At 49.2% G+C, this 27,697-nt stretch overlaps 1 protein-coding gene across 1 annotated transcript; it reads right to left on the bottom strand.

Moving 5' to 3' along the window:
- Nucleotides 1–284: 284 nt before the first annotated feature.
- On the bottom strand, nt 285–26,415 carry DHCR24 (24-dehydrocholesterol reductase). The gene is made up of 9 exons (XM_080920673.1): nt 26,119–26,415; nt 22,922–23,077; nt 17,481–17,586; nt 16,703–16,821; nt 15,222–15,485; nt 10,530–10,673; nt 3,175–3,372; nt 2,754–2,932; nt 285–2,668 (listed from the first exon to the last, which is right to left on the bottom strand). Exons 1-9 carry the CDS (start codon nt 26,347–26,349, stop codon nt 2,515–2,517), a joined length of 1,551 nt encoding a protein of 516 aa, XP_080776799.1. The 5' UTR covers nt 26,350–26,415; the 3' UTR covers nt 285–2,514.
- Between the last annotated feature and the right edge of the window lie 1,282 nt (nt 26,416–27,697).

Below are 27,697 nucleotides of genomic sequence, written 5' to 3'. Positions count from 1 at the left end.
TCTATACAGGAGCAATGAATGAGCTTGTCAGAATCAGCTGGCCATAACCAAGTGACAAAGCAAGGACACCTGCCAGACCTCCTGATGAGCATGCCTGGTGCCTGAAGACAGAGTCCATCTCTCCGGAGATACTATCACATTCATTTGTTACCTACTTCCCCCATGTTTTTAGCCGGTGTCTGTGGGTGCCTGTTTCGACCGGACGTTGGAGCCGAGTGGCCCCAGCTGCTGCTGTGTCCTTGTCTGACTCCATACTGATCCTCTGAATAAAAAATGACAAAGACTAGTGTCCGGGCCATACTTTATTTTACACAAGTGGTGGCCCCAGAGCCACAGGGACATGTTCTGGAGAGGAGGCACAGTGCCTGAGGCTGCAGGAGCCTGACAAGGGGGTCATGCCTTCTCGTTAGTCCCCATGACCAAATTAAAAACAAAACCAAATCACACAGCACACACTACCACACCCATCCCCCTCTCCTTTCAGTAACAGCCAATCCAGCCTTCTAGCCAAAGACAGTGGCCACAACTGAATTTACAGAGAACCATGCAGCCAGGAAACCAGAGCCATGGAGGGGAGAGGCTTGTGTTGACTTCCCACATGCACTGTCCCATAGCAGCAAAGTGACTCCACCAAGCCATTTTTGTGGTTGGACAATGACAGGACAGGCTCTAAGACAAAGGCTGGGGCTCCACGCCATGCTTGGAAGACAACCACTTTTCAGGCAAGATATTACTGGAGCCAAACATTAACCTGAGGCTACTGTGACTCAAAATCCCTTTCCTTCCCAGGGCCTGGGGAGTATCTGTGGAGGGCTGGATTTTGAGTTTTTGGGTGACACAGGTTGCTGGTATGGCTGCCACAGCCCCAGCTGCTTTGGGATGGAACTGGAGGAATGATGGCGCCTTATCACCACACTAACCTAGCTCGCACTGACCATTCATCTGCAGCAAGCAGGGTCATCAGTCTGTGAGCGCAAGGGTGCACACGGACCGCCAGGAGAGCCCACGCCAGGAATGCATGCTGCTCAGACAGCAAACGGAGGTGATTCTTCCTCGCAACAGCCCCGGGTACACAGCAGCACTGTGCAGGATCCCAAGCCCTCGGCGGCACCAGTGATCATCCTTCAATTGTAATGACTCTAAGGGTTCTGGCCCCTGCCAGATGGATGAAAACGACACGGGGGCTGGCTTGGTGGTGGAGGGAAGGGCTACTGATGGACGGTCCCTAACCACTACTTGGTAAAAAGGCTTCAGGAGCTCTTATGTTCCTGATGTGACAGGTGAGAAAACTGCAGGTTTTTTTTTTGGGGGGGGGAGGGGTGGCGGGGTAGGGGAGACTGCGACCAGCTCAGCTCTTGAGTTTCTGGCTTTCCAGAACTTGATTCTCCCTCAGACTCTGGGTTTCCAGCTGGGCCAGGCAGTTCTGAAGGTGGAGGCTGTACAACCAACCACGCTTCCTTAACAAGGCAGAAGGACCCCGGAGGCCCCCTCCCTCAGGAACGGAAATGGAGCTAACTTTCTCTGAGCTTAGGATTTGTAAGGCACTGAAATTAACTAGAGCCGGGGGAAGTGGGAACAAAATGGGGGAGAGGGGATGAGTGACCCTGGATGCTTTCTTTCCAACCCCAGGGAGGGTCCTCACAGTAGCAACAGGGCGGGTGCCCCTCAATATGGGAACCCCCCCTGTGTGACAGTCATGAGTATGCGCCCCCATTGTGACTCAGTGGACTCTAGAGGAGGCCTAAATGGTAGGAGTCAAGAAAGAAAAGCCCAGGAAGGCTAGGCTTCCCATCTTGAGATGTCTTTCAGGAACAGTCCTGAGTGGGCTCAGTGATGGCTGGGGAAGCCCTCGGGCCTGAGCACATAAGAAGTAGGGGCAGGACAGTCCGAAGATGGCAGAGAGTACTTTGGAGTAGACCTGGCTTTGGCACAGCACATCCTGGGCCTGCCTGTCAATCAGATCTGCCTGTCAATCAGATGCCCCCCCCCAGGCCCAGGGGAAAGCGGAGCCCCTTTTGCCCTCTCAGGGCCGATGCAGGCTATGCAGGTGAGACTCCAAGGAATCTCCTTCATGGTGCCAGCCAAACCCGTGCACAGGTGACCTGTGGGGAGCCTGTCTGGACTCAGCAGTTGAATCCCAAGCACGAGCTCGGTGTGAGGTTAGTGGAAGCAGTGGAGTTGGCTGCCACTTCCGAAGCCCCGCCCACACAGCGGGCCCTTTGTGTGGGTGACATCCAGCAGGGAGGTATTTTTACCTCCTTTCAGAGATGAACACGGGGCACACAGGGGTCAGGAGACTAGCCCAGAATCAGTCACACAGCTAATGGGGACTGGGACTTAGGTCTGTGTGACTCCAAATCCCATGTGCCTCCACTTGCCTGAGCTGCCCTGGAGGCCACCGGGCTACCTCGGGGATTTCTGAAGGGGTTTCTTTCTGAACTCTGGGAAAGCAGAGAAGCTGGAGCGAGGGCGAGCAAGTCCGTTCCCATGCGTCTGGCTCCCCAGGTGCCCTGCTCAGTGCCTCGCAGCTTTGCAGATCTTGTCATATACCTCAGGGAAGGCATCCTGGCAGCCAAGCTGCTTACGCAGCTTGTGGTACAAGGAGCCGTCAAACATCTCCCAGAATTCCTCGCGGTTCATATAGCAATCGGCGTATAACATCTGGAACCTGCATGTGAGGGAGAGAGTGCGGCTGTGAGGATGGACAAGGTGGGTGAGAGGGTTCCCAAGTCCCCAAACCTCGGGCCACTCACCCGTGCACACTCCGCACAAACTTCTCCAGCTGCCTCATGCAGGACCTGGCCTCAAAGTGCTTCACGCGCGGTTCCCCATACGCCCCGATGTCCACGTAGAGCTCAGCCTCGTCTCCTTTGGGATGCACAAGTCCTGGCTGGCTGGGCAGGATGAAGGGGCACAGCCAGATGGGGTAGACCTGAGAAGTCAGAGAAACAGGTTGGTCTATGTTTTTCCCAGCAGGTATCAGTCACAGGACGAGCTCACCCAACTTCAGCTTCCCCTCCAGCCCCGATAGATGCCCCTGTATTATGGGGCCCTATTGTCTAGTTGGAGAAACCACAGCCCAGAGGGCCGATACACAAAGATGGGTGGCTGACACAGCTCTAGGGGGAAGGTCTGGGTTCCATGGGACCATGCCCACTTGGACACGCAGCTTACATGGATGTCATTTTGGAAGGTACGCAGGGCCTGAGACAGGCATTTCATGGGCACCAGCATGTCCTGCACCACATGGTGCTGTTCATACAACTTGCGCAGAGTCTCGCCCTGGGTCAGCTTCAGGAGGGAGATCTTGGGAGGCACCATCCAGCCAAAGAGGTAGCGGAAGATGGGGTTGTTGCCAAAAGGGATGATGTCCTAAAAGACAGAGATGGGGATGGGAAGAAGGAGGCATGGCCAGGGCTTCAATCCACTAGGGACAAGTTACTCCAGGGGTACAAGCCCCCCCCCCCCCCTCTGAACAGGAGGAGGAGTCCTAGGGCTTTACCAGATGGGAAAGTTTACCAGATGTTCATTCCCATCTCACACATTACCAACTATAATGGCCTTGGGCTAGTTACATAACTTCTCTGAGTTCAGCTTCTTTCTCTGTGAAAAGTGATGTGGGAGACAGATACTGTGACCAGTGCCAGGAACACGATAATGTGACTACCATTCCCGGCTCTCAAGAGTGAGTCAAAGCAGTTGGCATCCCATAAATATTTGCCAAGTGAATGTTGTCTAGTGAGAAGAGCAATTCTTAGAGAGCTTAAGCAATTTTTCTAAGGTCTGTAGCAAGGACAGATCTCACCAAGTAGATGGAGTCCAGTTCCACCAAAAGCCTACCCATTAGTTTGTACACAGCCAACCATTCATCCACCTAGAGATCCTCACCCTGACCTCCCTAGCTCACAGCATTTCTCCCAGCTCTAGGCCTGCCTACCTTCCTAAGTCACAATGTGCAGAGGGCACCACAGCCTCCAGAGCCTTGACACCAAGGGTGGGTGTCAGAAACAAGACTCTCAAGACATGGTTTCTGTCCTGAAATGTTCACTGTGGGTGGTTTGCATAAGCTACACCCAGAGAGTGGCACAATTAGGAGGTGTGGTCTTGCTGGAATTGGTGTGGCCTTTTGGATGAAGTATGTCACTGTGGAGTATGGAGGCCCAAAGCAGTGATATGTGCCAACAGCTAAAAGCTCAGCAGCACCACTCACACATCCCTGAAGTCAGAGCTCTCCTATGAGGGTATCAATCCACTGTCCATCTGCTTGGTCCACACCGCAGAGTTTAACCAGCAGCTCAGCTTCCATCACTGTGTGATGTGCATCAGAGCACAGCAATGCATCCAGTGACGCCACAGAGCTAGCCACTGGCCATGTCTGCGCATCTTTATGTGTCTATGGCTTCTGTCTGGCTCGGAGAACAGAATATCCCACAAGACACCTCTCCATGTATTCCCACAGCCAGCACAGATGCAGAACCATTTATTTAGGCAGCTCTTCATTTATGAGCATTCAGATCACTCGAAGATTATCAATGAAGCTTCTCAGCGTATGTCTTTGCCCATTAACATGTATATTTGATGTTAAGCTCCTGGACATGGACAATTCTAGATTAAACGTTGTGGGTATCTTTAAGGGACCCTACTTTAGATCCTTGCATCATCTTGTACTCTGAAACTAGAGGTGAACACTGCCCCCTAAATACTCGTCAACAATGTGCTGTCCCATTTCTCTGATGTTTCCACAAGATGCCTGTTCCCGGTTCTCAGGTCCACTGGTCTGTATCAGATGAAACTGTCAGCCACAGAAAGCCAGAGTTTAAACACTGCTCTTCTTTCCGCCACCCCCTTACACATCCTTGGGCCCCTTAGGGACCTGGGGTCCCATGGCCCAGCTTCACTCCTGTCCTGTCAATTATCTGGAGTGATTCATTCAGTTACTTCCCTCTTGGGCTTTACTACCTCAATGGGGGCTTGCATGTGGCCTGCTATTGGCTACTTTTGCTCTGCTGGGCTGGCGGCAGAGGATGACCAAGGGTCCCAGGATCTCCTTTCTTATCTATGTTAACCCCACCAGACCACACACTGACAACTGCTATGAAAACAGCAACCCCTAAGGAATGGATGAGGTAGGCCTGCGTTCTCAACCCTCTTTTACCTAATAGAAAGGAAAAGGTCAAAATGTTCATGTACCAAAAGTAAAGAATCTTTTGCATGTGTGTGTGTGTGTGTGTGTGTGTGTGTGTGTGTATGTGTGTGTGTGTGTGTGTGTGTGTGTGTGTGCATGCATTCATATGAATGGATAACCTCTGGTATTGTCCTTGCCTTCTTCCTTGTATAAGTTCTCTTTGTTGTTATGGCAGCCTAACTAGATGGTGTCCAGACATTCTCCTGCCTCATCTCCCATTACAAGCTCTGGGATTGTAGACATGTGTGTCTTCATGCCTAGGTTTAGACGGGTTCTGGGGATTCAAACTCAGGCCCTCATGCCTGAACAGCAAATGCTTTAATCAGAGAACCATCTCTCTAGAGCAAAAAGTGCTGATGAGACAGTGCTGTCTCTCTGCCCGCCTACGACGACAGGGACTGAACGTAGGGCCTCATACAAGCACCCTAATGCCGAGCCCCAGTGCCAGTGTTCCAATTCTCCTTCCTCCTTCCTTTTTAATGTTTTTGGGTTTGAGACAGGGTTTCTCTGTGTAGCCCTGGCTATCCTGGAACTCACTCTGAGACCAGGCTAGCCCTGAATTCAGAGTGACCGCATGCCTCTGCCTCCCGAGTGCTGAGATTAAAGGCGTGTACTGCCACTGCCCGGCCTAGTGCTGTATTCTTAGGAAAAATCAAAAAACAAAACAAACAAAACCAAACACAAGTAGGAGTTAAGTGCTCTTAGATTTATACTTAAAAGGAAAGGGTGTTATGTTAGTGCTCTAAGTGGCGCTCTAGGCCTGCTTTGTGCATGAGTCCCAAAGGTTACCTAGCTGGCCCTGAACTTTGGTGTTGCTCAGTGACCCAAGCTGGGGAAGCTGGGAGGTGTCTGGCCCAGTCCCCAGTGAGGGGTCACCCGGAATGCAGGTTCAGCGGGTTCTTTCAAAAGCCTTTTCTACAGGAAGGTAAAGAAGGCGGTCAATGGAAGGACGGTGTCCTGGAGGGAGAGCCTGCATTCTGAAATTGTCTATGCGCTCCTCATCAAAAAGGTCTTGGCTTCCATGACTTCTATAACTCCACCAAGCTGGGTGTTCCACCCCCTGCCAAGGACACTCAGAACTGGGTCCCGTCTACTACCCGCGGCAGAAGGGAGTTGCTTCATCAGACAGTGTGGAGGGGAGAAGGGGCAGAGGTGTGGACAAAGTCTATGGCTCTCCAAGGGCACACCTGTTTGGACATTCTGTGGGCCAGCTGAACCCTTCTTTGTGATCAAAACCTTCTGCTGTCCAGTCCTGTTTCCCCACTGCCCGGCATTTCTAAGTCCCCAGTGTAAACTCTGGGTAAGCACATAGAGGTTTAAACGCCTGTTCTTCCAGTTCCTTCCTGGAAATGAAGGCGGCTTAGGACAGTGTTCACTCAACAGCACAAAGATAAGCCTCATTTTATAGCATAGACTGAAGTGGTTTAAAATCTATCTCCTCATGGGACGGGAGCTCAGCACCCCTCAGCTGGAGCGGGTCCAACTAAACGGCACAAGGTGCTAACACAGGGGTGTGTGGCAGGAGTGACCGGAAACCATGGTATGGTTGGCACACTGCAGAGTCTCTTGGGTGATCTGTCATGGGGAGACCACTACTTTGGTGTGAAGCAGCTCAAGGAACCCATGCAGTCACGAGCAAGTGACTTCTCCATCCACCCCTCCCTCACCCTTGTTTTCATGAACCTCTCACTGGAGCCTGAACCACTGCAATCTGCTTGCCCTAGACTTCATGCCCCCCCTTTAAGGCCCACACCACGGTGCCATCCTTTAACTCACACTCACAGCTACCCCCACCTCACATTTGTGGTTCTCATCACTGAGGCGTGCGCCACCGTATCCCAGCATCCTGGTACACTACAGCTCTGCCTTACGGAGTCCGGGACCACTGAAGCCTTCATCTGCACTCACACTTGGCGATTTTTTATTTTATTTAAAGAAGTGGAGTTCAATCCAGAAAATCTCTTCCTTACTCTGTTTTTTTTTTTTTTTTTTTTAAAGATTTACTTATTATATATATAAGTACACTGGAGTTGTCTTCAGACACACCAGAAGAGAGATCTCATTACAGATGGTTGTGAGCCACCATGTGGCACTGGGATTGAAACTCAGGACCTCTGGAAGAACAGTCAGTGCTCTTAACCACTGGGCCATCTCTCCAGCCCCAAACTTGGTGATTTTAATACTCTCAAATATGACCTACCAACCCTTTGGTACTCCCAGCTCTGTTTGCCTTCATCTTCCAGCGGTTTTATCTTTCAGTGAGCTGAGCTGCTGCTCTTAGGTCATATTTTAGGCAACATTGTCACCATGGTGATCCAACCTCAGAGCCAAACCAGTCCCAGTATATCTTTTCCCAGAGCCAGTTGTGCCACACGGGAATACGTTGGCAGCAAAGCTCAGTTCCTAGAGTAAAAGAGCTTAAGATACCAGCTGGTTGGCCCTTTGAGAATGTTCCGGAGAGTCTCAGACGACCAGTGTCTACATATCTACTCCATAGTTCTTACCGTCCAACCTTCCCTAGAGGTGGCCCACTCTACCACTTGGGGCTGTCACTTTCACAGTGTGAAAACCCACAGTCACACACTGGCCTTGCCATGAACTCACGGCTTCACAGGAGGCTGAGTCCTGGGGTCAATCCCAGACAATGACCTTCCTAAAGGACAATTTGTATGTCACCCCTCTCAAGCTGTAGCCATGTCCTGGCTGAAATTCCTTTTTCTGATTTCATTGACAAATTACAGGCAACCAGAAAGGAATTCTCACCTCCCAGTTATCCCCAAATTCAAGTGCCTGTCCCTCCTATGCAAGCCACCAAGAGGCCACCTTCTCTGCTGAGCCAAGGCACCCCCCCACTGCCATTTTCATCAGCTCCAGAACACATAATCATAATGTCATCTTTCCTGAAAAGCATCACAGAAACAAGATTCTTTCTTAGCTCCATCCTGGGCTCTGGCTCCTGTCCCTGAGTCTGTTTGTCCCGTTAGAAGTAGCTTCTAAAACTGGTTTTCACCAGCCCAGTCTTCCACCAGCTCATGTAGCACTCAACACTTCCCTGAAGTGTTAAGGGTACCTTCTCTTCCACTGGCTATCCGGCACCTGGGGCTGGGTATTTTTATGTGCCTACTATCTCGGCCTTAAATATTACTTGCTAGAAAGAAGAAAAGGACAGGTATGGTTGTGCAGGCCTATACAATCAGCATCTGGGGTTGGATGCAGGAAGATCAAAGTCTCAGCTACATAAGGACCATCATGGGCTACAAGAGACCTTATCTCAAACAGAAAACAAACAAACCCAAACATTCCCCCTAAAAACGCAAAAGCATTTTTCTGCCACTGGCCCATATCTAAACACATGGCCTTTACCTCTGCTGAGACCCTCTGGTCCTCAAACAACAGTTGACTGGCTACCAACTCAGAGCCCAACCTACATTCCCAACGAAGTACCTTCAAAAGACGTGCTCTAGGAAGAATTTCCAGTGTCCTTCACCATGTCCCACACTCCACCCTCTTTCACCTAGTTCTCAGGTCTCCAACCATGAGCTCATGCCAATGTGTCTGGCTATCCTGTAAGCCAGCTCAATAGTCAGTCCTTCCTGGGCCTCAGACTACTTTTCTTCTCCATTGCTTCTCAGATAACAGAAATCTTTCCCCTTCCACGATCACCCATCCCCAATCTACCCAACTCTTTACCCAGCTACCAAAGATATTCTTTAAAAAATAAAAAGCAGAACACACCATCTTCCTGCTCCAAGCCCCCACTAACTTCCTATCGCACGTACAGTAAAGCATTAAGTTCTCACTTGACCTACAAGGAGCCATGTGATCCAGCCTCTGGCTGCCGTGTGACCTCATTTTGCACCTCGGCTCTAGCTCAGCAACCTTGCCCGTGTTTCAGGCACATGCAGCTTTGCAGGGACAGCTGGAGAGAGGGGTGCTGGAGACTGCAGCTGACTCCTGCCTCGCACAATAGGCGCAAAATGTTCAACAAGAGTTATAGTCCTGAAGCTCCCAGAGTCGGCATAGATTGGGGGACGGAGAGAAGGATCTTCATGATTTTGCGTTTGCTAATACATTCCTATGGCTGCTGATAACCATCAGGTTTAGTATCTTGTGTGAAGATGTGTAAGTATGTGAAAAACACATACACGTCAATAACAAAACACAAACAGACCAGGAAAAATGAACAAAGGGGCTTGTGAGATGCTTGGTGGATAAAGGCCCTTGCCCCCAAGCTTGATGATTTGAGTTTAATTCCTGGGACACACAAAGTAGAGGAGAGAACTGACTTTTGTAAGTTGTCCTCTGACCTCCACATGTACATCATGGTACATATGTGTTACACACACATATGCACATGCACACTCACCAAAAATGAATAAATGGACAAAAAAACAAAAAACAAAAAAAAAAAAAAAAACAAAAAAAAAAAAAACAAAAAAAAAACCCAACCAAAGTCCCCACAAAAGGCCCACAAGCACAGCACTCAACATGAAAGGATCAATAAGGAGCTACAAATAAACACCACTGGGAAGCCACTGCACATCTGAGGAGAACTGTAATTAATAACAATAGCTTACAAATAAAATCAGAAAGTATTGGCCAGGCAGGAAGACTGAAACGCAGCCAGGACATTGTGGCAGGACTTCCACCAGTCAGACACATGATTACCATTTTCCAGTAACTCCACTTCGTGTGTGTGTGTGTGTGTGTGTGTGTGAGAGAGAGAGAGAGAGAGAGAGAGAGAGCGAGAAAGTGTGTGTGTGTGTGTGTGTGTGTGGTACAAAGAAAACATCTGGGACCCTATCCCTATGAAGGTGAAGCTACACAGCTTCATGTGTGTACTGAGCTCCCTGAACTATGCACCAGACACTGATTAATTCTCTTGTCCTGCCACTGGCGTTCCTCTGCCCAGAGACTCTCCTGGAGGCTCTGTGTGGCCTGTCCTCCTCAAGTCCAGGTGCCACTGCATGCACCATCTCCTAAGGTTCTGACCTGTCCACTCATCCCTACAACATAACGACAGACTTATGCTCACCTCAAGGCTCAACTCGACTCTCCTCTCTTCCTTTTGCACAGCCTTTCCCCCTCTTGCTCTTGCCTCACACAGAGCTAAAGTCCCTCTGCTCAGCAATGGTAATGCTTTCCCAAAGTAAGGCTCACTCTTAGTATTAATGGTGAAAGCAAACTTCTCACTGTAGCCGCCTGTCCCCAACATAAACACAGCACCTGTTCTGCTGGACCACAAGGACAAGATTATTTCTTTCACCAGAGATGTAGAACTGTGGCCACAATGTGAATGGCCTGCTGTCCCAAAAGCCAGGGCCTCAAGAGAGCAAAGCCTCACCTGGAGCTCCCAGAAGATGCTTCGAGTATGTCTGTGGTAGTAGTGCCTCAGGGGAATGTATTCAAGGCCCTCCCGGTTTGTCTTCAGGTAGTTCTCCACATGCTTGAAGAACCACGGCTTGTAGTAACTGCCAATGCTATTCAGCTGAAATGACAAGAGAGCATTGTGATCAGGCCACAGAGGAGCCACCAGGGAGCCACCAGGGAGCAACAGTGATCTAGCTGCTGTCTAATACGCTTGGCCTCTGCAAAGCTCTGACATGTCAATTGTGGCCTTGGAGAGTCTTCAAAGCCAGGCACAGCAGTTGGGCACAGCAGGCACTCTCCTGCAGAGAGCAGACACTCAGTGAATCTCAGTGCCATGCACACAGCTATTCAGCAGCCTCTGGCAGTCTGGGATGTTTAATGGCTCATGTCCTGATTAGAACAGAGTCAATGTTCACAGTGTCAGTGATAATTCAGGGTTCTGCACAGGTTAGCTCCCCGCTGCCACCCTTCTTGAGCCAGTGTGGATTACCCTTACTGCAATCCGCTGCTATAGCCCCAACCAACCATGGCACGTTCCTGCTGTTCCCCGGCCTGGCACCAGCCCTCTGGGCTCAGCACTTTCCCTGTATTTTCGCTCTCCTGGAGGGAATGTCATAGGTGGTTAATGTCCTGGCTGAGGGCTCTGTGTCCTCTAATGCCTAAATGGCACACTGAACTGCCTTACAGCCCTCAAAGGGTCAGGCTTTGATCTACTTGGTGCCAAGATGACCTAGCTGCTCAGACCTCAGTCCCCACTCCTCTGAACTGAATTCTGGGCAGATTCTCTTGGGAAGAGAGCAGTTTCTAGACCCTAGCCATACTCTAGTTGTGTAAACTAGTGTGTACTGGCTGGTTTTGTGTCAACTTGACACAAGCTGGAGTTATCACAGAGAAAGGAGCCTCAGTTGAGGAAATGCCTCCATGAGATCCAGCTGTAAGACATTTCCTCAACTAGTGATCAAGGGGAGGACCCAGCCCATTGTGGGTGGTGCCATCTCTGGGCTGGTAGACCTGGGTTCTATAAGAAAGCAAGGTGAGCAAGCCAGGGGAAGCAAACCAGTAAGTAGCATCCCTCCATGACCTCTGCATCAGCTCCTGCTTCCTGACCTGCTTGAGTTCCAGTCCTGACTTCCTCTGGTGATGAACAGCAATGTGGAAGTGTAAGCTGAATAAACCCTTCCCTTCTCAACTTGCTTCTTGGTCATGATGTTTGTGCAGGAATAGAAACCCTGACTAAGACATAGTGCAAGCCACTCCCTAACTCTGTTTCCTATAAATGTGAATTAACAATAAAATATATACATCCATACACACACACACAATTTTTTTTTTCAGGGCTTTAGTTCTCTGCGTCAAAAACAAAAGTAAAGCCAAAACTAAGACCATACAGTACACAATATACTATTCTATATGCCAGTCTGTTCTTCCCGTGTACAAGCCATGAGGCTGATCCTTTAGCCTGTGTGTCTCACCTTCTATATGGCAAGTTGGAGACACTGCTGACTGGAATGGCTCTGTAGGTCAAAGCACAACACCTAGCACGGCCTGGCCTACAGTGGGCTACAACATCTATCCCTTGGCCTCATGACGGCCTTCAACCTTTCTCTCTGCAGCTGGCACCTGCAACTTCTCTGGGTACCACCCTCTTGTGGAGCCTCCTTTGCTGGCAGGCACTCTGAGGGAGGAGAGGGGAAAGCCACAGTTTTGCACAAGTGCAAGGCAGTCTGGTACAAGAGTCTGTCTGCCCAAGCTGGCTTCCCCGTGGACAGAGGTAACCTAAGGGGACCGAAACCAGCAGCAAACGGGAGCAACTTGATCTAAGGCAGTGGGGGCCAGGCCACTTGCCTGGCAGTGGCATCCACTGTGTAATTAAGTCGAAACTTGGGGTATCTGGGTCCAAGATCTTCAGCGCCAGAGAAGCTCAGAAATGGTAAATAAGCCAGCTAACCATTACTCAGGACACTGGGCACACTGGGCCACTACAGAGGCTCAAGCTGGCTTTAACAGAGCCACAGAAAGCCACTGCCAGCCTGGCTCTGAAGTGGATTACATCCTCACAGGGAGCTGCACCCTGGAAGGTGTCACCAGAGGGTCCTCTGCCCTTCACAGTGGTTGACTGGCTCTAAACTGGGATGCTTGGCCCATCTGATAGCATCTACTACTCTCCTGTCCCAGCTCCACTTGCACTTGGAGTCCTGGTCTTATCTGCTAGGACAAATGGCAAGACTCTCTGACCTCTGGTCTTTCCTACCACTGGGCTTGGAAGAGCACCTAAAAAGGCCTTGGGACCTTTGTTCCCTCCTCAGGAAGCACTAAACCCTGAAGGAGCTGAGAAGATCCTTTTAGGCAGTCATCATGCTGATGGCATCTAACCTCCGAGCACAGTGAAGTTAGTTGGTTACGGTGGGTGGTCTCCTGATCCCCCCCTCAGCTTTATGCAGTGGACAGCCTATAAGGAAATGCCCCAGAGAAGCTGCAACACCTCTGGACCAGATATCCCATAGGTGATTAGGGGTGGGGGACTCACAATGACTGAGCTTGAGGCTAGACAGAGCCAGAACACTTCAACTCTATGGCTGCTGTTGCTAATGCTCTGGGACACCCTCTTTCAGACATGTGTCCTGCCAGGAATCAATGCTGTGGACACCGAGAAGCTCTAGAAGCTTCCACTCTGGGACCCATGAGAACCAGAAGCCAGAGACAGAATGTAAACCTGCTATGTTTGCCGGGCATCTCTAGAATCGCTGTCTCTCACTGGGTCTCATTTTCTAATAAGAAGAAGGATTATTCCACATGATTTTTGAGTTGTTTTCAAAATATTATATTTTACTGAAGCCAGAGCCTCATACATATTAGGTAAGCACGTAGCCACTGTACTAAACCTCTAGCCTTCCTTTTCAATTAAACAAAAACAAATTTTATTCCGTGTGTGTGTGTGTGTGTGTGTGTGTGTGTGTGTGTGTGTTTGTGTTTAACAGGGAACAACTTGTGGGAATTAGTTTTTTCTTTCTGTCTCGTAGGTCCCAGGGACCAAATTTAGGTGGTCAGCCTTGGTGAGAAGTATCTACTGAGCCATCTTGAGGGCCCCAATTTTAAAACATTTTAAGTATGTAGGTATAGACCAAGATCCCTAAGAGATGCCTATACTTTGATGAAGAGCAAGTTTTCTCACTGTTTTACTAATTAAATAAAAAGAAAACTAACTGGAAGCAACTTAAACTGCCAACTATGGACAGATAAGGCATTTGTTCAATGGGCTGTTCTGAAGGCCTTAAATTGGCCAAGGCAACACTGCGCAGGACAATGCTTACCCACTTGAACAAGGCAGATTTGAAGAGACAGTCACAGGTAAGGGCAGCCAAGCTAGAGAACTCTGTAAAGATATGTTCAACCTCAAAAGTAACAAGAGAGCTACAAAACAAAGAGGGACTATTTTTAACCTTATCAGATTGGCAAAAATCAAAGTGTGATACTCTCTCTGCTGGCAAGGGGTGTGGGCCTTCGCCGCCTGTCCTGGACGATGAACATGGCTGCTTCACCAAGGGGGCTCACACCTTGGCTCAGGGTGCCATTTCATTCATAAACATTGGTAGGAAAGGCAAGAAGAGAGTCTTAACTCTTCAGTGAAAGTAAGAGCCGTTCAGTGAATGCTGGTCAGGCCAAGCGCTTACATACAACCAAGTGGCCTGCACAGGATAAAACCAAGCCACGTCCAACCACACACACTGGTAAATGTAGGGAACATGGGGATGAAAGGGTGCACCTTAACTTTCTTCCATGTTCAACACTGACGTCCTAGTTAATAATTTAACTTGAGAAAGGTTTTCTGAACGCATAAGGGGGGGAATGGATGAGGAATGATTTTAGGTCACATGTGTGGGCGGGGTCTTTTTATTTGTTTCCAGGTCTCTTACCACAAGCACACATCCTGTCTGAATGGAGGGAAAAAAAACCCTGCTATTAAAATTTCTTGGTTGCTGGGTATAGTGGCACATGCCTTTAATCCCAGCACTCAGTGGGCAGAGGGAGGGGGTTCTCGGAGTCTGAGGACAGCCAGGAATACACAGGGAGACCCTGTCTAAAGCAAAAACAAAACTAACAAACAAATAAGTAAAACAGAATAAAACCAAGAATATTACATAGTGAGTGATTCACACCTACAATTCCAGAACTCACACTCAACAGACTAAAGCTAGATGACAGGTCTAAGCTGGAGATTAGCCTGGGCTAAGCTGTGAGTTCCAAGACAGCTTGAGCTAGTAGGTAACCCTGTCTGAAAGCAAAGATTAAAACATTACTCACTTGATATGTATAATTAAAATGTTAATAAAACATTAAACATTTCATGGTGAAAGCTAAGGGTGTGCCCATTTGGTGTGGAGGAAGCATCAAGGCAATTACTCAATCGTGGCTCTGCCACCTTGTAAAAATTTAAATTAGCCCTTGGAGCATCAGTTTCTTCATCTGTGACATGGGCTATCATTAGACATCAGGTTTTGTCCATAAGGGAAGCACATGACTGGCGGGTGGCAGTAGTGGAGGAGACAGGCCTCTTGTGGCTCCTCACATCTCTGAGGGAGCCTGTCACCTGCATCCTAGTGGACCACTCCACATGAAGCAGTCTAAACAGGCCCAGCCCCTGCCCACCCTTCTTCCCCTGGCCTACCTTGCTGGGCTCCACATCATCCGTCATGACCCCTGTCATGATGACAGCCTCATCTAGGGAGTACAGCAACCCTTCCACGAAGTGGTTCTCCAGCCGCTGGGACTCGTGGGTGAATTTTTTACAGATGGCCTCCAGGCCCCGCACTGGCTCAAACCGCAGCTTGACATACTTCTTGGCAGGGATGATACGGATCTCGGCAGCCACCAGGAAGCCCAGGGTCCCACAGGACCAGGGTACAGCATAGAACAGGTCTGAGTTTTCAGACTGTGGGAGAGAATGGCCACAGGCTGAGAGCTTGACTTCTGATGGTCAGTGAGGGGCACAGGACCTGCACTGGGTTCCTGCTTGTCACTGTCGCCTGAACTCAATTTTCCCTCTGCAATTCCTACCTCCTACTGCTCCCTGTGTCAGGGATGCTGAAGTCTCACAGCATCCACTGCCTGCTGCCGAGGCCCAGGCCCTGAACCACCCAGTAAGGTCATGGTAGTCAGGGTAGCCAGGAGACATGAAAATGTGCAATGCCCCTCCTGAGCTGGCACCGAAACTAACAATACCTTTCCCGGTCCACTTTACCCTACACTCAGGGTCTGGCAGGACACTGCCCACGTTTGACATTACCCACATTTGATAGGAAGATGAGTTGACCTGTCTCAGTCAAGGCTCCCTGGAAAGTCACCTGTACCAGCTGGGCTCAGGTAGGATCCCCTAACTCTGAAGCAGTGTCCATTGGCCATTCTAAGTTAGATTTTTTTATGCCTAAAAGAGCTGCTTTAAAAAAAAAAAAAAAAAAAAAAAGCCAGCCTTGGGTTGGCTTGCCAACAGGCTAGTGCTGAGCCAGCATCACTCACCACACACTGCCTGGGTGGCAGGCAGACCAGACAAGGATGTTCTGAGGAAGCCTATGGCACAGCAGGGCTCTGTCCACCAATCTAGTCCCTGGGCTATTAGCTCATCTCACTGTCCTGAGCATAGCAGCATTAACTGCCCAAACTGCACCCCTGCTCTATGCCAGGAACCCCCGCCCCAATCACCTTCCTCCTCCAGTTCACATAGCTGTCAGGAGAAACTGTCTTCCTTTCTTCTCCTGATAACGGGCAGAAGACAGGGCTCAGATGAGTCAGGGAGCCAATGTAACAGTACTTGGCTGATCGGGGTCTTTTTATCCCAGATCTGAGCCCCTGAGCTGGTCTTCCTTTGTCAGGCTCTCTTCCGGTGGCTGTGATGTACCCACCTTGAACCAATTGCCCATGTTTAAGTTAGTGGTGTAGGATTTACTATCTGTGCCTATCTGACTCTGGGTAATCTCAGTACTCACCTCATAGGTTGGTGAAGGACATAAACACCATAATACAAATGAAGTGTTCTTAACTGTGCCTAAGCTCATTTAAGGGGCTGTACAGCCCAATAGATGTACTGGAAATGAAGCAGTCCAAGGAGAGCTTCCTCCCTGACTCCATGGTCGGTCCCATCTCCGGACTTACCGGTGTGCAGCGCACAAAGCTGCCGTCTGCCAGGATCAGCTCATAGGCAGTGCAGATGTGTTGGAACAGGCCATACTTGTGGGACGATGACTCGATGCCTGTGCCCATGATCAGGCCCCCTGCAGAGACATGTATGTTAGCAGAGAAAACATATTCTGGGTGGGGCTGGAGAAAACAGGACTGCTAAGATAGAATATCCCCATCGATCAGTTTGAGGAGCAGGGGTGAGAAGGTCTTGAGGATGGTTACCACCCTCACTTCTAACCAGCCTTAGAGGTTAAAAAGAATCTGTGTGTGGCAGGGCAGTAGTGGCTGATGCCTTTAATCCCAGAACTCAGGAGCTAGAGGCAGGGGATCTCTGTGAGTTTAAGGCCAGCCTGGTTTACGAGAGAATTCCAAGATAGCCAGGGCTACACAGAGAAAACCCGTCTTAAAAAAAAAAAGTTCTGTGAGTGAAGCCACTTTAAGAGGAACTCTAATGAAGAGAGGTTACTAGGAGGCAGGGAGCTGTGTCCTATGGGAAGGTGCTGGCCTTGGACAGAAGCTTTGGTGGTCACAGACTCGGACAGGGAGAGGGACCAAACTCATTCTGTGTTTGAGAGTGGTATACACATGGACAGTCACGAAGAAGCAGATGGGATCAGAATATCTGAACCACTCGGAATGGAGCATGCCCATTTCTGGCCCAAACAGGAAAGTGGTCCGCGAGAGGAAGATGCTGCACAGAAGGGGGCCGTATTCATCTGCTGTGATCTTGCCATGAACATGCGGTACTCACCCACGGTGAGGTCATCGAGCTCAGGCAACACAGGCAGGGTCCAGCCAATGGAGTTCAGCAAAGCTGTCACCTGACCCATAGACACCAAGGGCTCCACTCGCACAATCTGTAGGCAGAAGAGAGGCTGGGTCTGAGGGAAACAGGAATGCCTGCATAGAGTCTCTCAGCCTTCCCACGCACTTCGGCTGCAGAGCCCTCCAGTCTCTATGGACCTTTCCAGAAGTCCACTAGTGTTGAAGGGCACCCTCTCGAAGATCTCGTACAGCAGTTACACACACTTGTAACGCCAGCACTTGGGAAACTGACAATCACGAAGCAGATCTGCCTTGCTTTCCCATTTGTCTACGCTGCTTCCCTATGCTTCGATACAACACACATACACACAAGTAGAAACCCACACGTACACATACTAAATATTTAGCACTAGAGGGGGTTGGAGATCTGAGATTACCCTCATCTCTCCAGAGTGAGGGAAACCTGGGCAGAGCCTGGATCATGATTTGCAGAAGACCAGAGTTCCAGAGGACCAATCAGAAAAGAGTTGGCAGCACAGTATATAAGAATACAGTTTTGCCCGGAGCTTAAAGAGGGAATATATTTGGAAGAATTGCAAAGGGGGCCTCAGCGTATTCAACCAGGTATGGACTGGTAAGAACGCTTCAGCTATTGCCTGAGACTGAGGCCAGGGAACATAGGCAGAAGGGAAGATTACAGGTAAAGCTGCCAGGAGGTCATCCAGGGTAGAACATAGTACCTATTCCCATAAGCCAGCCTGGAAAAAATTGATTCATGGGTCTTGGGCAGGTCCTGAGAATGGCTTGCCTCAGTAGCAGGGAACAATTACATGGTACTCTGGTCCATTTCAAGAAAATTAAGACCCAACAGGATCAAATTGTTTCCAAGGATTTTAGCCACCTGCAGGAAATATAACCTCAAGACATGTGGAATGCAGTACCCAACACTCCTAGGAAAAGGTCAGAATGTCCCAACAGCCCAGTTAAAAGTTATAGGGACGCAAAGAGGCCGGGACATACAGTTCATGATGATGACAAAAACTCTCCTTATTCAAATAGCTAAACTTCGAGCCAGCAAGAAGGCTCAGCTAAGAAAAGAACTTGCCTCGTGAGCCAGAAAACCTGAGGTATGTATATGTTATGTATATAAAAATATTAGCAAGATCCAGTGTCTGAAATGAAAGACACGGTGGACTGTACTTACTACAAAAAAAAAAAAAAAAAAAAAAAAAAAAAAAAATCAGTGGACTTATCTATATGGTAATGGAAACCATCTAAAGGAAGACGGGAGAAACAACTTGAACAAGGTGAAGAGGTCTAATACACCTGTAATAGCAGTCCCCTAAGAAGGAGAAAAACAGAGGGCAGGGGGGAAAAAAGTCCTCAAAGTTTCTACAATCAGTGAAAAAACTTACAAAATTTAAATCCAAGAATTATGAAGAAAACTATACTAAAAACCTAAAAATCACTCAAACCTTGTGATGAAGACAACATCTTAACAGCTGAAAAAGGAGGAGGAAAAGCCTATTAAGAGGGCTGCCATCCCTCCCTCCCTTCCTTCAGTCTTTCTCCTCCTCATTTTCCTATACATTCCTTTCCTGTTTTTTTTCCAGACAGGGTTTCTCTGTGTAGACCAGGCTGGCCTTGGCTTCAGAGATCCACCTGCCTCTGTCGTGGCTTAAGCTACCAAGCTCAGCTTTGAGTTTAATTTCCGGCATCCATGTTGGGTGACTTACAACCACCTGTAACTCCAGGATCTGATGCCCTCTTCTGGCCTCTTTGGAGACTCACACACATGTGTGCATACACCATAAAAACAAAACAAAAATCCATTCTTGTTAGTAATGACACAAACAAAGGCAGTGGAATAAGTTCTTTAAAGTACGAAAAAAATGCTTATTTATATATACCGTGATGCATACAAGACCCGTTAGGAGGTCCTTTGAGCAAAAGGCAAACAATGGACAGAAATAAATCTCTAGAATAGAACAAAAGGACAGTAACTCTACAAATAGATGCTCTTATATTTAAATTCCTTTAATAGGCAACTGGTCATTAAAATAATGATATAATTCAGTATGGAGCTAAGAAAAACATACACAATAGTAGGAAGGGTGAGAGGAAAGAAATGGAAGTATAATGTCATCAGATCTTTACTCTGTCTGTGAAATGAGGTCACATCACTGCTGTGAGAAAAATGTATCCTGGAAACCCCCAAGCAGAGCTACAGAAGGACGCCAGAAAGGACGTTAGCACGGACCCACTAAGATGAGAGCACAGGGAAGAAAAAGGAACAAGGAACAAATGAATAGACTACACATGACAGACTCAAGTCGCCACATCAAGTAAGGACAGTAGATGCAAATGGTCTCACTACCTCAATTAAAGACAGAGGGGCTAGAGATGGCTCAGCGGTTAGAGCACTGACCTCTTCCAGAGGTCCTGGTTCAATTCCCAGCAACCACATGGTGGCTCATAACTATCTGTAATGGGGTCCAATGTCCCCTTCCGGTGTGACTGAAACAGCTACAGTATACTCATATACATAACAGAAATAAATAGTTAAAAAAAAAAAAGACAGACAGAGGCCGTAAGGCTGAATAAAAAAAAGCAAGACCCAACTGGGCGTTGCCTGTAAGAGAAACACACTTGGTTAGGTCAACAGTAAAAGGATTAAAAACCTGCCAAGGCTACTCTAATGAGACTAGGGTTATCACTATCAGACGGAGTAAATTTCAGAACAAAGACCATAACTAAGGCGTTTTAAAAAAAGGTCATCTCCACCAGGCAGTGGTTACACTGAGCATCCCAGCGTCCGAGAGGAGGCAGCAGGTAGAGGGACGATAGATCTTTTCATAATGAGAGAGAAAATTAAGTCGATCAAAAGGACATTTAAACAAGCACGTACGCAAGCAAGTAAGCCAACAAACAAACGTGTTCGTTTATGCCTCGTAACACAGAGAAGTGACAGGGCTGTAAAGACAGACTTGGGCAAGACAATGAGCAAGGAGACCTAGTTGACATCTGTCACTCTCAAACAGTTCATTCACGTGAATGGTGAATGTGAATGTACACACACACACACACACACACACACACACACACTTAACCTGTTTTGTTTTTTTTTTCCTTAAAACGTTGAAAGCATTCAAATTTTTGGCAACAGCTATGCCCAAGATAGAAAGATCTTGATAAATTTTTGGAAACTAAACATCCTTGTAATTAACCTAAGGTCAAAACACATAGCAAAAGGGAAATCAGGAATTAGTTTTGGGAGGCTGACATGGCTTGGTAGATACCTATTACCAAGCCTGACCACTGAGTGTGGTCTCCACCCTCTAAGATAAAAGGAGAGAACTTGTTTCCACAGCCATTTTAAGACCTCCACACTCCCTGCATGGGTGGTAAAATTGTGGTTTTTAGAACACAAGCCACGGGCTAGAAGACAATATGGAAATGATTTTGGATTTTAAAAAATTAGCAAAAGGTATATGTGGGCCTCACCAAAGACAACATGCCACTGGCTAGTGTGCACATGGAAGAGTGACCAGGGTCTTCAGTCACCACAAGGCGACAGCATCCCCAACACACCGCGAGAATGGGTAAGATCAAGACCGGCTACGACAGGTTCAGCAATATGCAGCAGCTGGCACACACTATCCATGACACTGCCAAGTGAAGCTACTTCTCAGGAAACAAGTTGACCGTTTCCTTCAGCATCAGCAAACATCTGCCTGTACTGTGACTTGGCCGTTCTCCTCCTAGGCATTCACCCAAGGAAAGACTTTTAAAGATTTACTTTTATTTATTTTAGATTTCTTGTTTTAAAGTGTGTGTGTATGGGGGGGGGGGCACATGTGTGCAGGTGTCCTGGGAAGCTTTATGTCCCTCACAGCTGGAGTTACAGGTGGTTGTGAACCCCGATGCAGGACCGAACTTGGGTCCTCTATATGCACAGTACACATGCTTTAACTGATGAGTCACCTCTCGGGCCTCCATCTTGTTTTTTATGTGTTTAAACTATGTGTATATGTGTGGTGGAACTCCGGGGTAGCCACCCCACCCCCCCAGCTGGAGCCGTAAGTGTTGTGAGCTACCTGACACGGACGATGGTCTTCGGAAAGAGCTGAGGCAGCTCTCCAGCCCCAAAGAAACACCTCACACGTTTATAGAAAGCCTGTTCAAAAGCGCTGCTGACCACTTATTTTGTAACCAAGTGGAAATAGCAGGGCTGTCCATCAGCAGGCAAATGACTCAGCAGACCAATCACGAACAGGATTCTACGTAGCAGCAAAACCACATGTACCAGGGACATCAATATGAATGCATCTCAAAATATTCACAGAGAACCCGGACCACAAAAGGATGCACTGAATTATTTCTTTCAGTAGTTACCAGAAGTCTTAACACATTTCTAAGACAGAAGCACTGCTAACTGGAGGCTGTGGGTGGGACAGACAGGGAGGGGTTTGGGAAAGAATTACAGGGATGAGTAAACTTAGGCTGCGGGGTAAGTTCTGTATTTTGATAATGGTTTCCCTGGTGCAATTATGTCAAAACTCACGTAAAAATCTATTACTCAACTGCACACTTTAAATATGTGTGGTTCATTGTGCCAGGCAATATCAACAAAGCTGTCTCAGAGAAGGCACGGTGACACCCTGCTTCAGCCAGAGACTCACACTGATGAAATGCTATCAGGTGAACACACTGTAGTCAACGCCTCTCCTGTTGCTGGATATTCTAATGTTCTATTAAAATAAAAGTGTAATCCAATCTCTGTCCCGGAGAGCTCTGACTACATACAAATCCCCTTTTCCTTAAGCTATGTTTGGAGAAGAATGTGTATACTATATCTTAGCTAAAAGGCCCAGAGCATTAAGAAGTAAAATTAGTGTGTGTGTTGGGGGGAGGGCAGTGGTGGCAAAGAGTGTGTGTACTTTTGGACTATCCAACCAACAAAGCCTATACCACATTCCTCTCCCCTGCTACATTTGTAGCCTACCAGCATACTTTCTAACCAGGAAGGGAAAACAGGGCCCTACTGTCTCTTATTCTTGTCTGTGATTTCTCCATCCGGCCACCTTTTCCTTACGGAACTAAATTTTTTGAACTTCTCAGCTTGCATGGCTGGCTCTGGGCAGACTCTCCTCCTAGTGGCTGCGGCACTTGGGAGGACAACAATAGGAGGGAGAGCCTTTCCTGGTGGCCTTGGACCTGTCCACTCTGGGTTGTCACTGACTGGGTCACCTATGCCAAGGGCAGTGTTTACCTGCTTCCAGAGACAGAGCACAGCATGTGCTCAGTTGGTTTTGTTCCTTTTTTGGGGGGTTGAGAGGGGTAGTACCTGGAATTGAACTCAGGGCCTTGCATAATTCTAAGTAAACGTAAACGCTCTGTCACCGAGCTATGACCCCAGCCCCTCACCTGTTTCTTGGTGTCCACCTCCAGAATGTCCATCAGGTTGATCATGATGTTCTTATGAGTCTTCTTGTACTTTCCAACCCTCAGTGAGACAGTGAGCCAGCCTGGACGCCCTGTGCACATGAAGGTCTTACTGCCCTGTTCCTTCCATTCCCGCACCTGCAATCACAGGGTAAGACTCAGCCAGCTCCATCCGGGATTCCCAGAGGAGCTCACAGCTCTTCTTTCAGGATGATGGAGCTGGGAAAAATGCCTTTATCCAGGCACCATTGGAGGATGGTAAGACTCTGAAGGCTTTCTCCTGTGCAGTTTCCCTAGGTCACAAGGTCAACAGATTAGCCAATGTATTGCTATTGCACAAGGAAGAACACAAAAAAAGAACCAAGGAGCAATTAGAGTACTCCGAAGACATTAAGTAGAAAGTTCAGGAAAGGCTTTCTAGCCGCCACAGAGCAATTACAAACATGATTATCATCTCCCTCATACAACCACCCAATGAGGCACCTACAGTACATTTTCTGGTTAGATCATTTCATCTCAGGAGGTTGTGTAACCCCCCCACCTTCGCAGGTGAAGAAACAAGGGCAAAATCGCGTGGATGAGGTCATCTGCCTCCTGACTGTCAAGACCCAGATTCACAGCCAGGACTGAACAACCACAGGGCCAGAGAGACAGAGCTGGAAGACAGATGGGCTCAGTCCACCGAAGAAGAGCTACTTATGAGGTAGTATTCCGTGCCAAGTGGATGCCTGTCCTCAGCATCCACACACTCATGTACCAATATGACAGGAAAAGAGGGGGCAGGGAAGGAGCAGTCGGCCAATGGGAGGAACGACTTTGGCAAAACTTCCACACCAAGGCAGGAAGGGTGCCGAGGGTGATGGGCTAAGGAGGAATGAATAGAGGAGGTTGTCTTGTCCCTGCAGATGGATAAGGCAGCGTGATGCGTGGCTGTGGTCCACGAACCAGCCATTTTCTCTTTATCTGCTTCTGATGATTCCTTTCCCCTCCACCCTGCTGGCCACAGAGACAGTTTTAGGAATGGGACTGTGATCCCAGTAGGCAAGCCCCTGGGTCTGGCCCCAGGAGGGGCCACTCTCTCTTTACTGAGGTGGTGGCAACACAGGCTGGATCTAAGCTAGAAAGTGTTGGGAATTCCACAAGAAAACAGCACCCCACGAGAGTGGGGCCAACTCAGGAAGGAAGAACCAAGAAAGGCGTGGCATGCAGGATGAAGATGAATGGGGGAGGGGTCCTGACTCAGTTGTGCTGTCTGCACTCCTAACATAACAAACACCCACTCACTAAGACACTCTGGCCCCAAGAGGAGCCATCAGATAACAGTCCCCGCCTTCGAGAACTCACAGGCCATCCAGCAGGTAAATGCTGTTCAGGATACAAGCTAGTGTCCTTTTAACTCAAACCAGCTTTAACTAAGTTTTGCAAGAGTCCTGGAGCTGTGGGGCAGAGGGCTCAGGATGGGAGGGGCCTTCCTCTTATTATTCAATCCGGCAGAAAAGCACTGCTTTGAGTTGGGAAGACAAAAAGTGAATTCCAAGACCACCCAGCTCTGCCTGACCCTGCGGTTAGAGACTTTATGTAAACAGAGTGTGAGGGGGGTGGATTAGCTGGTGCTGCTGGATCACACAGGCAGAAACTATCAAGCCTGGAACTTTGGTTGGATTTGGGACAGAGAAGCAAAGCCTGGGGTTAAAAAAAAAAAGTTCTTTGCCAAATTCTCATGAGAGACAGGAAGGGTCGAGAAAGTAGGTAAGTACTCAGGAAGCTATCTGTTAAGAAACTAGGCATGAGGCAAGAAAACCATAGCATGGGATGCGATGGAGACATGAGGCTGGGGGAGTTGAGAGTTCAGACTCTCACCCGAAGCCCATGTTGAGTCCCTGCCTTATTTACAGGTTGTGTTGTCCTAGACACATGACTCACAATTTGAACCTCATTTTAGTAAAACTGGTACTAGACACCAGGTGGCTGTGGGCTGTAAATTGCACACACAAATGGCACAGGTACGGTGTGCCAGGCCCCATTGTTCCCGGCTCCCTGAACATCCTTCCATTTAGTTTAGGTTAACAAGCACTTACTAATATACTCTTGCCCCAAGGGGAGCTGTCAGATAACAGATAACAGTCTTCTGGAGCTTCCGCAGGCAAATGGCAAATAGAACCGGCAGATAAACGGTGCAGGCGGGGTTGAAGGACAGCAGAGACTGTGAACTACATAACCCAGAAGACGGTGCAAAGTGCTTCTGATCGAGCATCTCTTACTGAGCAAGGTCTTCTGGTCTGGAGGTCAGTCTGCCTGCACCTTCAGAAGGAGCCTGCAGTGCTCAGGCTGCGGCATTGAAGTAAATAGAACAAGAGGGTGGTTGCCATGAGGGGCAGCAGCAGGAAGCAGACAGTCTCTGCAGCCTGATGCAAGTTAGAGAAGAACATAAGGAGGGTCAGAGGGTGCCCATGCTAGCCCTGGACGGGGGTGGGGTGGGGGAGGAGAAGCTTCACTGTAAAGAAGTCTCAGCCTAGGTGTCGGCTGGCCTATGTGAACTCCTCATCTACTTACTGGGATGACTACATCTGGATGCAGAATCACTGCACATCACCAGAGTCTGAGACTCCACACGGGATTGGGGGCTGATTCTGCCTTTTTTTTTTTTTTTTTGTCTTTTTAAATTCTCTATTTGTAAAGGGATCCGAAGCACCTCGCACCGCAAAACAAACTTTCACCTCTGTCCCAGCATAATGGTCCTCCAAACTGACTTCCTAACCGTTTTCCTCTCATGACTCTGCTCCTCAGCTTCCCTGCCTTTGCTCAACCAATCTCTCCACTTGGATCTCCCCCACCCCATTTCCCAGCACCACCTCCTAGAGGCCATTCCTCCTCTGGAATGCGGGGGCCTCATGAGTTACCTGACTGTTGCGCACCTCCCGAGGGTTTAGGGTCCCTCGTTTTCCAGGCACTGCGCATGCCCTGCACCTAGCGGACACCCTATGAGCCCAGGGGTAGGGTGGTGTTTGTAGCCCCAGTGCCTTTGCTAATTCCGTTCCATCCTCGGACAATCCCTTCCCCCATCACATGCCGGGTCCTTCGCGATCCCCCCTCCCACGCCCATTCCTCCGGCCCCCCACACTCCCCGGTCGCCCAGCGAACCGCTACTCCGGCGCACAGCCGCGCCCCGCGCCGCTCACCTGTTTCTGGATGTCCCGCACACGCTGCTCGTGCAGGCGCGGCGCACTGCTCAGCTTGAACACCACCCAGGCGCGCACGTAGTAGTAGATGTCGAAGATGAGCGAGAGCGGTAGCAGGAAGAGGCACACGAACACCCAGCGCTGGTGGATGAGAACGAACTCCAACCCCTTCACTCGAACCCAGAGCAGAAAGAGCAGCGCGCACACGGCCAGCGACACGGCGGGCTCCATGGTGCCGCGGCGCGCCGCGCGGGAGGGTGCGGGTTCGCGCCGCCCGTCACCGTCGCCCGCTCCGCGCTCCGCCGGCTCAGCGCCTGCCGCCACCGCCCCGGGAGCCTGTAAGTCGGGCCCGCCGCCTCGCGATTGGCTTGGGTCGCCAAGGTTCGGTGGGCCGAGACCCAGGCAGCGACCAATGGTGAGCCGCGCCGGGGATCGGACCAGGGAGCCGCTGCGCTCATTGGTTGCGGGAGCCGGGACGCTCCACCCTCTTCTAGTCGGCGTGCGAGGAGGGGCTGACCTGGGCTGGGGGCACTGGTAGGGTCGGCCTGCGGCCGGCTTGGCGGGACTTAGGGTTCTCGCTCTGCAGGCAGCGGGGCCACCCTTGCTCTCCTCCTTAAGTGGTGTCTCCCGTGGCCGTGTATTGGGTTACCTCCCCAGGGTGGGAGGTGCTCCAGACAACCACCCTACAGCCCTGCCAGAGAGTCTCTGGCCTTGAACCCGGGCGGGTCATGTCATTCCCCTAGCACAAGGCCAGGAGAGGGATCCTTTCAGTTTTCAGAGCGTTTACCATAAATGCTTTTGAACTACCCCTCACCCCTCTTAGCAATTCTGGGTTGTGGGTAGTTGGGACCCCTATTTTTTATTATTTATTTATTTATTTTTTATACACAATGGTGAATTCCACCTGTCGAGTAATTTAAAAAGCACAGAGGCGTTGATGGCATTCTTCCATGCTGAAGCCAAAGTGGATGGAGGCATGGCAGCCCTAGATTACGAGTGAGAACCCAGCACATGGCCCTAGTGACCCTAGCCTTGCAGAGCAACCAGGCCCGGGCTACAAACAACTTCTGACCTCGCCAGAAGCTTAAATCCAATGGTCTTTGCACTTTCCTTGAACAGGAGGAAGCTCTGATGATTTGTTTTTCAAACCTGTCGTTACATCCCAGGCCCTTCTCTGCTTCACATGTCTTTCCTGATCCCCCCTTTACATCTTTGTCCTGACACACTTGGGCACTCCATTTTGCCATCGTTAACAGCGCCGCCTTCCGTGAATCGGTCCCTAGAATGCTCTTTCGCATTGTATCACCGAGTTCAAACACTACACAGCCTAGAGATCAGCGAGGTGCCCCCTCTAAAGCTAAGTTTATATACTTCCTTCAGAGGCTCACAGTTCTTTCCATTTTTGTATAATTGTCCCTTTGTGTGACTCTCCCTCCTACAGATGGAGCTGTAGGGCAAACAACACCTTGTTATTAGAGCACTTTTGTATTTCCAGTTTGTGGCATAATGACTGGGGCATTGTAGACACACCGAATTTTGACCAATGGATAAATAAGGAATGTGTGTGGGAGTTCAGATA

This window comes from Micromys minutus (genome assembly GCF_963924665.1).
Source record: "Micromys minutus genome assembly, chromosome: 9".
NCBI classification, from domain to species: domain Eukaryota; kingdom Metazoa; phylum Chordata; class Mammalia; order Rodentia; family Muridae; genus Micromys; species Micromys minutus.
This window is presented reverse-complemented; position numbering and strand designations above follow the sequence as displayed.

What these genes read in the sequence shown, in the direction of transcription:
- DHCR24 (XM_080920673.1), bottom strand. Translation starts at nt 26,349, where the DNA reads ATGGAGCCCGCCGTGTCGCTGGCCGTGTGCGCGCTGCTCTTTCTGCTC. An exon ending in GCATCTTCTGGGAGCTCCAG is followed by an intron (nt 3,373 to 10,529) that starts GTGAGGCTTTGC and finishes TCTGTCTTTTAG; the next exon opens with GACATCATCCCTTTTGGCAA. An exon ending in CCTTCCAAAATGACATCCAT is followed by an intron (nt 2,933 to 3,174) that starts GTAAGCTGCGTG and finishes CTGACTTCTCAG; the next exon opens with GTCTACCCCATCTGGCTGTG.